This window comes from Otolemur garnettii, unplaced genomic scaffold (assembly GCF_000181295.1).
Source record: "Otolemur garnettii isolate 467f Iridium unplaced genomic scaffold, OtoGar3 scaffold00041, whole genome shotgun sequence".
NCBI classification, from domain to species: domain Eukaryota; kingdom Metazoa; phylum Chordata; class Mammalia; order Primates; family Galagidae; genus Otolemur; species Otolemur garnettii.
The window spans coordinates 2,876,167-2,887,137 of NW_003852436.1; the positions used below are offsets into that span (position 1 = coordinate 2,876,167).

At 39.5% G+C, this 10,971-nt stretch overlaps 1 protein-coding gene across 1 annotated transcript in view; it reads right to left on the reverse strand.

The window, feature by feature from the left end:
- INPP4B (inositol polyphosphate-4-phosphatase type II B) overlaps positions 1–10,971 on the reverse strand; it is a 394,326-nt gene that overhangs the window by 79,379 nt on the left and 303,976 nt on the right. Inside the window, exons 17-18 of the mRNA XM_023513461.1 lie at positions 1,657–1,829; positions 67–190 (exon numbers count right to left, since the gene is read on the reverse strand). Coding sequence (XP_023369229.1) covers positions 67–190; positions 1,657–1,829 — 297 coding nt within the window. The remainder of the gene's footprint in view (positions 1–66; positions 191–1,656; positions 1,830–10,971) is intronic.

Here is a 10,971-nt window from a genome sequence, read left to right on the forward strand (position 1 = left end):
AAAAACCCACAAAAAACAAAAAACAAATAGGAACACAGTTTAGACATGTACTAAAGCACTACTCACTGTATGTACTCAGCAGTCCTTCATACTGCACTATCAGCCCCACAGTGTGAAGCTGCTGCAGGAAGCCAGGGTCATGCAAACTTGTCTGTAACTTGATGATAAAACCACAAACCAATCCAGCAAGCTAAAAAAAAGGGGAAAGAAAGCATTGAAGAGATGTACTGTGGCCAGTAAGTTTATTACTTTAATTTTTTAAATATTTTAAGACTTTGGGGGCATCACAGATTATATTCTCAAGTATATGCAACACAACTACAACCATTTATACACACACACACAAACAAGTTGACAGTCTTTGATCCAGCATCACAGCATAGAAAACCCTTGAGGAAGGCAATATTGCAAAGGGGAAAGAACTTTCGACAGGTCTTCAAATCTTAGGTCTACCATTTCTAACAGTAAAACCATCAAAAGTTACTTAGCTCTTACAAATCTTATAATTTTCCACATGTGGAATAGAGACAACAGAGCTCATTTCACAGGATCATTAAAGGTCACAATGAAAAAACCAGTATGTATAAGGCAGAGATGATGCCTGACACCTGCTTAGCTCCAGTTGCCACTGGACCACCTATTAAGTGGTAGAAGAAAGGGACCTTAGGGCTAAAATATTCCCTGTGTGAAGAAGGTTAAAAAAGAGCAGGCTTCTGTCTGTTTCCCTCCCTGTGCTCTGTCTATAAAACTCAACCAGGGGTGGAGGCAGTGGGAAGAAGGCAGGCACTGGCACAGCCACGTGAGGAAGGCTGGCTGTCCTGGCATTGTGAGTAGCGTTGAGTGTAGGCAAAGGCCATTCAAGCCTTAGGTCCCTGAAAACTTATATGATAAACTAAATAAGAGATTGTGTGAACCCTTGTCCCAGGATTCATGGGCGAGCTTATAAGTACTTGTTTGTAAACAGATCCCCTTTGTCAAGTCCTAGCTCATCTCCTGCAGTGCAAGGCAGCAGTTCCTCCCCTCACGCTGCATGTAGACCCCAGGGCATAATACAGGGGTGGGTAACTCTTTTCTTCACATATGCCACGTCCTGTGAAGCACAATGTACATTTCAGAGACTTGGCCATCTCTTTTCAAAAATAAGTACTTAAGATCCCATAAAGAATTTTCATGTGCTAGTCAGTTGATTTTTGTTATGAATAAGAAAAAAGGAAGTATCAAGACTTCAAAAGAAGCATCTTTGGCCGGGTGCAGTGGCTCTTGCCTGTAATCCTAGCACACTGGGAGACTAAAGTGGGTAGATTGCCTGGAAACAGGAGTTTAAGACCAGCCTGAGCAAGAGCGGGATCCCATCTCTACTTGAAAAATAGAAAAATTAGCCAGGCATTGTGGCAGGTGCCTGTAGTCCCAGCGACTTGGGAAGCTGAGGCAAGAGGATCACTTGAGCCCAAGAATTTGAGGTTGTTGTGAACTATGCTGCCACAGCTCTCTAGCCTGAGGCAGCAGAGTGAGACTCTTCTTTAAAAGAAAAACAAAAAAAGAAAAAGAGGGGGATATTTTTAAAAATTAAACTGCCTACAGAAGCTGTGTACTCTCATCTAGGGTAGAATGCTAACAGTTCAGTGCTGGTCTGTACTAACAAAAACAGGCACCTACTGCTTGACTGAAGACGATGTCTCTCCTCAGCGTCAACATCAAACACTGGGGCAGGCTGTATGCGAGTTCCTGGAGGAGCACGAATGTCAGGGACTGCTTGGCTCTGCTCACCACTTCTCCCATGCAGTCCTTCAGAGTGACAATGAGTGGATACAGCTGCTCGTACCAGTCCTCTGGGGGGAGAAGGTGTAAAAACAGTGGCATAAACGAAGAAAAGTCTTGAATATAGACCCAACTATTTTATTTTTTCAGTGAAGTTATGCATACTCTTAAGGGTTCTCAAAAATTAGATTTGAAGCCACCCATCATATAACACCCCTGGAGACACTTCACATGTTCACAGTAGACATCCTCTCTCTGGTAATCTGTGGACTGCCTGTATCCTAGTGAGTGGCTCCACCAAACTCTTCTCATATGAGAAACTGGAGTTTGGGCTTCTCCTTCTATAGGTTTTACATCCACTTGGTCATTAAACTAGTTCTACTATTGTAATAAATCCATGAATCATTCACCTTCCCCTGTGCCAGTTCCCAGCATCTTTTATGGCTCTTGCCTTGGATCATTTTCTGGCCTGTTCCCTTTCTCTGGGTATACTCTACTGAAAAACCTTCTCAGTAGCATTGCCAAAGGGAACTTTCTAATCAGTTTGACTCCAATTCCATCACTCACTTCCCCCTTGTGTAAATATTTTAATAAGACCATTAAAGCATTCAGAATAAAGGCCAAACTCAAGAAAGATTCTCCATTATCTAACTTCTACCTATTTGGCTAACCTCATTTTTTTAGAACTTCATTTGTTGTCTAGAGTCCCAGTAAATTGTCCAACATGTACATTCGTGAACTCTCATCTCAGTGTCCTCATAAATCCTAACTCCTCTCCTAGAACCCTCTTTCTCTGCTTATCTTCCTAATAGTCACGTTATTCTTCTGCAAACTCAAATTAGGATTTCTCTTTCTTGGGAAATCTTCATTGATTTCGCCCCTACTCTCCTTCCCTATTCCCTGAAGTCTGGGTTGAGTTGACTTCCTTTTGTGCCCTTACCTCCTTGTTCTTACTGCAGAAGACCTGCTCAGATTCTCCTTTCCTCTGCAGAAAATGGTGCTTAACTAAAAGAAAGTCTTATTTTTTAATCACAGAATCCCTAGACCATAGTATAGTTCTTAACATACAGTAGATAAGCTTTAATTGAATCAGCAAAATTATAATAGTTACAAAAAATATTTTTAAAGATATAGACAAGTATAAGAAAGTCAAGTTTTGTTTTGTTTTTTTACAGTATCTGGGATTTAAATAGCTTTTCTCCAAACCAAGATGCAAAAGTGAAACCATCTGTGCTAGTTATATGTCTAGATTTCTAGCATGAATCAATTATATAATTATGACATTGGTATGATGCGGAAGCACTTTATATTCTTTTTCCATTTATTTGGAGATAAACACCCTGGAAAATGTCAATATTATAAATTTTGGACTGTGTGACATTCCATTAATATAGAAGTAAATTAACACAGGATGGCAAATATGATTTAATATGAATGAGTGCACACTGAAAAATTAATTATGAAGCAGGATCTGAGATGATATGATCTTCCTAGCATGAGGTGTTAGCATCATCATGAATGATGTAAATGGTCAATAACCAGTTAAGACCTTGGAAGAGTAATAGGGAACAATAAAAAGAATCCTAATCACTATTATATCATGTATATTGCCACTTACTTATTTTCTTACTTATTTTATGTTGTGGTTCAATAGTGGTGAAATAAGCCAAAAGGGTTGAAAGGATAATTAATGATCCAGCTTCACAAAAAGATACAGTCTTATTAATAGTCTATGTAAATGCCCTCTATTGTAAAATATACTAGTAACATTAGGTTATTATTTTGAAAATATTGTGTACTTAAGTGTTATTATAGAAATAAAATACAATAAAATATTTGGAGAAAATATAATTCAATGTAGGCTTATTCATCTGTAATCATTTAAGAAAGAATACACTCATAGGTAGCCTAGGATGAAATATGAACGATAGTTCTATTTAAATAAGCATTGGTTAACTATCAATTCCTATGTCCGTGGTATATGTAGAAGGGAAAACAGAGGAACACTGGACTAATTTTTGCAATAAAAGATACATCAATAGGTACCAAGAACACATATCCTATATGTTTCATAATTTGTAATCCTTTATCTCCCATTCGCTTATTTAACTGTTGTTCTCAATATGAATGAATAAATTAATATGCACACAGAAAGAAAGAGAGAGATAGAAAAACACTAGGACAAAAAATAATCAGTAAATTGACCCAGATGTAGATCTTGAAAGGTAAGAAACTGAAAACTGTGTTTCACTTTAGCTCTGTGGAGATCGATTCTACTGAAGAATTCCCGAACGTAAAATAAAGCTTGTGTGCAGTAGGTGGCGCTGCCTTATCAGGCTGAGTAGAGCCACCTAGTCACTGATTGATTGCATTCAAGCAACTGATTTTCACTTTTTGTACACATTTGTAGAGCTCCCAAAGAGCATCCCGCATCAAGTGGTCAATACTTGAATGCAATATGCTCTAGCTAGTTAGAAAATAAAAATTCAACGTAGGTCTCCACATTCTTTTCTTGAATAGATGATATTAAATGACAATTCAAATTAAATAAAGGTATTGGTATTCCTTGAAGGTCTTCGAAAGAGGAAACTTTACACATTGTTCTTATTAGTAAAAGAATAATTTCATTATTCATTTCTAAATCTATCCTCATACTTATTTAGCCAGTTGATTCTTAATTAAATCATAAATTACAATTTGATAACCCCAAACCAAATCAAAGAGTCTGGTGGCCATCCCTTCAAGAACAGAAATGAAAACCTGGGAAAAAGGTATATACTGGCATTCTAAATCTAGCAATATTATTAGACACTTCTAATATAACAAAATTCTCATGTCACCATTATATGTAAATTTATGGCAGAAATTTAAGGAAAATAACTATATAGGAACATGTTAATTATGCATGAGAAAATTAAAATTTTGTGAACAAGGTGAAATGTCTTAAAAATCACAGGAATTCATAGTAAGTCTTCTTTGAAGAAGCATAAGCGTGGAAGCTAAAAATATTTTTTTTAAGAGGAGAAACAATTACTTAAAATTCAGCAGCTAAAGGAAAATTGAACTGGCAAATGCAAACCGCAGTGAGGACAGGTTTCTTCTCTGTTATTATTCAGTCAGTGTAAATCTCAGGCTCTGAGATAAACACAGTGGGCTGCGACAGGCCAAAGCCAGGCTAAAGTCAGTTCATAAATGGCCTTTTTGCTCCAGTGAACATCCCAAATCATTCTCACAAAAAGTACAGCAAACACTTTAGTTTTCTCTTTTAAAAAATGTTTTACAGCAAAGCAAAAAAGCTTTATCTCCTGATAGCTTTGGGACTGCTGTTGCTTGCCCTCACCTTTGGGTCTGTCCGTACTTCACTATTTGTCCTCCTGAAAAAGTTATTTACTGGGGAGGATGAAAAAGGTGTGCATTTTTTATTATCTAGTTGGAGTAATAAATCCGAAAGGCACACACTCAAATTTCTGAGTTTAGTATCTTCAAGTGTCAACTGACATATGAACATTTTTACACAAACACACACAGAGACACACACAAACTTATGATGCACCCGGGAAGCTCAAGAGCTAAGGGTGCACCACAGTACAGTTACTGCCCCAACAATCTCACAAGAGCTAATTGGCCTGGCAGGCATGGACATGTACATGTGACTTTATCTCCTGGGCTTCTCTCAGTCAATGACAGAAGAAAATATGAAGAGAATGTTTTAGTGTCTCTATAAAAAACTTGCCGAGACTCCTTAACCCTGAGACCCACAAGCAGAGTCTTTCTTCAGGAAAACATAAAATGCATGTGGCTTAGCTGAGCTTTTCCTGAGCTTTGTGAAGCGTGCTGGAAGCCATCCAAGCAGAGCCTCTGTTTCCAGCCCTTTCCTTGCTTCTCTAACAAATTCGAGTGAAGCTCCCGGAAGGATTCAGAGAGCAGCGCTGGGCGCCCCCCTCACCTCCTCCACATGCCATCTATTTCCTGTACAGGATGTTCACGTCCCCTGAGCTCAGTGGTTCTTACGTTACTCAGGAGGGAAATAAAAGAGCCAGATATCAACCAACTGCAGCAGCCTGTCATGCTTGCTTTCCAATCTATGCGCCATTTCCTTCTCAGGTGCTTAGTCTTCTTCCCTCATTTAAATATGTAACTTCACAAAAGTTAATTGTAGCCATTGTTATTTTTGTTCTCACAACCTTTCAGACATAGAAAAAAGAAGAGCTGAAAGATCTCCGTATATGCAAAGATAAGGGAATAATTGGAAAAGGATTCACCTAGGGAAAGAAAATGATCAACTGTGAAGCCAAGCAATTCAAAAGGCCTTTAAGGAAGGTAATACAAGTCCCAAGGTTGTAAGGAAAACACAATCCAACCCCCAGCCAGTAGGTGTTCTATACTGTTCCTAAACCCCGAGTAGCACAGAAACAGCGATGGGTTGATGGGTGGGCCTGGTGGTGTGGGACATCAACATTCTGCTCAGAGAAATCTTGTGGACTTTGAAGGGCCTGTAATCTACATGAACCCAGAAATAGTGATCTGCGTGCACCTTTTGAGTGAAGTCCTTGTCTTTTGGGTATAATCTACCCAAATCTTAAGTATGAGCATCCTAACTTGGAGGGATCAATTAACAATGAGGCTTCCCCTGCAGATACTTTATAGGTAAACTCCTTTGTATTAAACGTGTGGCCAACTTGGTCATAGACCCTCAGTACTCACCCACAGGAGGCCTCTAAGTATCTGGTCATATCCCAGAGATATGGGACAAATAAACTAAGCTAATTCCAGAGGACAGATGAGTAATCAGGGAAAGAGAAGCACTGTCGAGGCTCAGCTGCCTCAGTGTTCTCCCTGCACTCAGAGTGTCCCTTCTCTATTGTTTGGATACTTTGCTTGTCTCTGGTCCAGGAATTGAAAAATCAACTTGCATTTACCTTATTTTAACAAACGCTAATTGTCTTCTTTGTATAACCGCCCCCCCCTTCACTGATACCATGAGAAAGATACTCATTAGTTAGACAAATAGAATGTCTTCTATGGAGGTTCTGTGGGTAATGCTGATATTTAAACCTCACGGCTCCTACTCTCAAAGACTTAAAATATAGAAGGGAAGGTGAGAGGTGTAAAGGAATACCTACAGTATAAGGCGGTCTGATTGGTGCTGTAACAGCTGGGATGGTGACAAAGCAAGTTAAGAAGAATTAGAGTCTGGAGGCAAGAGAGCTCATCTCTGGTGAGAAGACAGTATACACTCATGGTGAAAGCACATGTAGTGAGAATGAGATGGAATCTGTCAGGCAGACTAGGGCAGACATGACACAGCTGGTCTGGTCAGTTTAGGTCCTGCCCGACCTTCACTCCCTGTCTCCCATTCTTACTGTTTTGTGAATTTAACTCCCACCCTAAAGAGTCCTATCTTGAGTAGTTTAGATGGATTGATTTAGATAATCTTTTATTTATTTTTTCATTTTTTATTAAATCATAAACACATAGATCATGTATACATTAATGCATTAATGGGGTACAATGTGCTGATTTCATATAGAATTAGGAATGCTTACATCACTCTGGTTAATATATATCTCCTCTCGTTTACTTAGTTATTGTGTTAAGACATTTATACTCTATACTAATAGATCCAACATGTACCCTTGCATTATGCACCATAGGTGTGATCCCACCATTCACCCTCCCTCGATCTGACCTTCTCCCCATCCCCCCCAATACCATGCTTATGGCTAGGAAGAATCAACGTTGTTAAAATGTCCGTTTTACCCAAAGCAATTTACAAATTTAATGCAATTCTTATCAAAGGACCAGTCTCATATTTTAAAGATCTGGAAAAAATAGTACTTTGTTTTATATGAAATCAGAAAAAACCTCAAATAGCCAAGACATTACTCAGAAATAAAAACAAATCAGAAGGAATCACGATATCAGACTTCAAACTATACTATAAATCTGTAAGCTTCTGCACAGCAAGAACACAGTAAGTAAAGCAAGCAGACAGCCCTCAGAATGGGAGAGGATATTTGCATGTTATTTTATGCTTCTGACAAAGGTTTGATAACCAGAAACCACAGAAAACTCAAACTTAATAACAAGTTTAATCCCATTTCATTATGGGCAAGGGACTTGAAGAGAAGCTTCTCTGTAGAAGATAGGCACATGGCCTACAGACACATGAAAAAATGCTCTTCATCTTTAGTCATCAGAGAAATGCAAATAGATAAACTTTTAAATTTAGAATCAAGTTAATTGTTTATGAGTCATAGGTTCTGCGAATTTTTGTTTAAGATAAAGGTTAACACGGTCTTCACTGGGAACTCAAATGTATAAAACTGCAATGTTAGAAATGAAAGAACAGAACAATCTTGGAGAGGCTACTCTCACTGTTCTCCAGAATCTTGGCCTTCTGACAAAGTTTGGTGGACCTATCCCCATCTCTGCATATTGGCTGACAGTGACAGGCAGCCAGACCCTCCAGTAACAACAGTTATGGCATTTGTTGAACACTTGAAAAAGGTCATAAAGTGGAGCAAGTTCAGGGAAGGTTGCTAGGCCTGCAGGTAGTGAACACCCACAAAGTAAGGATTTGTAGCAATAGAGTCTGGGGGGAGTGTTTGATTTGATAATGCCTAATCCTATAAAGAGATGCCATAAACTGAGGGAGGGAGCAATAAGGATTCTGGAAGGAGGAGGAAAGTAGTTGAGATGACTCAAAGATTCAGAGTATACACAGATAAAGTGGAGGGGAATGTTGAGCCATGGAATAAAACCAATAAAAAACTAGATGTGGGCAGTGACCCTTGTAGGGACAGGGAACAGGGGTGGGGAGAGAAGCAGCATGGTACAAAGTGTGTGGACAGATCCAAGAGCTAAGAAGCAGGGCTGAACTTACAAACAGTGGGGAACAGACAGGACGGAGGAAGCAAAGGTGATGGGAACCCTGGGGGAGGTGGCACATCTATACCTTCCTTTGTCTCCGTCACTGTGTCCCCAAAGGCCCTCAGGGTATTCACATCATTTTAAGACGTCCATTAAGGCCCTAAGGATATTCACACGAGTCTTAAAATGGAAACATTGTAGCATCCACTGAACTATGATAAACATCTTGGCACCTTCCAAAAGTATTAGAAATAGGTAAACTCTTCAACCCAAGACAAATGGCTATGAGAAGAACAAAGGCAACCTTTTTTCATGTCAAGGCAACCTTGTTTGTTTAAACCCTGCCAGCCAGAGAACACAGGGTCATAAAACTTTCCAGGCTTGCTCTTAGAAAAATAGCAAAGGAAACGCATCAACTGATATCCTGGTTAAACTTCTCATTTTATAGGACAAAGTTGAAAGCCTTAAGTAAATTCTGCAAAGACAGCTTCCAGGAACCAAATCCATTAATCAAACAAGCCCTGTATTTGTTGTAGCACAGAAGTTTTAAATTTAGATTATGTGTGGACTGGAGGAGTCACACACTCACATTCATTGGGCTTATTCTGCTTGTTAAATAAACTGTAACCTCAGGACTCTGGCCTTCAAACAGGTTGGGTATTTAAGAACAAGCTACATAGGTCACGGGTCATGGAGAAACTTGAAATCGCCAGTACATCTGCAACAGAGAGCTTTAGCCATTTAAATATTGTCCAGCATCTGAGGTGGAGAAGAGAGAGTTAGTGGGTATTGGGTTAACTGAAACCTGATCACAGTACAAGCATCAAAGGATGGAAGAGGGGCTACCCTTCTACCTGGAAGGAAATGAGGTGAATATAGTACTTTTCGAGTAAAGTTCAAGGCTGTAGGATACAGTGCACTTGTTTTATCTTATAAAAGGGCTTTATGTGCACATACAGATTTAATTTATAAATGCTAAGCAAGCAGTCAAGTAACCACCAATGTGTACAGTACACTTATATTGACGTGTATACTAATAACATGAAGTCATCATATAATATGACAAATTTGTGCCTAATACAAGTTAACATTTTGTTAAAAGGGTGATAGCAGGCTCGGCACCCATAGCACAGTGGTTACAGCACCAGCCACATACACCCAGGCTGGCGGGTTTGAACACAGCCCCAGCCTGCTAAATAACAATGACAACTGCAACAAAAAATAGCTGGGCATTGTGGCGGGCACCTGTAGTCCCAGCTACCTGGGAGGCTGAGGCAAGAGAATCTCTTAAGCCCAAGAGTTGGAGGTTGCTGTGAGCTGTGACGCCATGGCACCCTACCAAGGGCAAACAGCTGCTTGAGACTCTGTCTCAAAAAAAAGGCTGATAGCAAAAATAATTTGTGCTGCTTGAGACTCTGTCTCAAAAAAAAAAAAAAAAAAAAAAAGGATGATAGCAAAAATAATTTGTACAGAATAAGGTTAGGGAAGCTTGATTTCCTGGAGAGAAGAGGCAGGGCAACATAGCAATTAAGTGGGCAGGCTCTGGGACCAGACCACCAGGACCAGAATCCAGACTTTGCCACTGGGCTTGGGGATGACAGGGTTATTTTAGCTTTCTGCTTCTTCATACATTAATTGTGTACGATGATTCCTAAGAATCTCATGAGAACTTAATTTAATGCAGGCAACATTTTGGAAAACAATTTTTAGCACATACTAAACTCATAAATATTAGCTTCTTACATTAAAACAATGGAAATAAAATGACTTCTACATGATACCTTCATCTGCCCACCTACCAGCATTCATTCTTTGTGCCCTTCTCTCCTCTTTCTGAGGACAAACTGCCCTCCAGCTAAAACCAGCTCCTCTATCTGACCCTGAAGAGTGTCACTCCAGCAAGTCTTTTCTTTTCCTATCGCATTATCAATATTTCTCTTTCGACTGGAACACCCATCAGCTATTATCTCTCCATCTTTAGAAAAATATTCCTGTCTTGCCTCTATTCCCTTTATAGCTTCTACCTACTTCCCTGTTTCCCTTCATTGTGAACCTTCTCGAAAGTGGTTCTGTACATACTGTCTCCCAGTTCCTTTTCTTCTTTCTCTTAATTCACTCGCTGAATCCCTACACATTGTTGTAAAGCTTCTCTTGTCAGTCTCACCAAAGATTTCTATACTCCTGAATCCAAAGTCAGTCCTTCCTACTTACTTCACTGGGTCTATTATTTCCTCATCCGACTTTCAGGGTATATATCCTAGTCCTTCTCCCTCACTGACCCTTCCTCTACCTCTATCTACCTCTATTAACATATATCAACACTGGAGTGTCCTCAGGCAT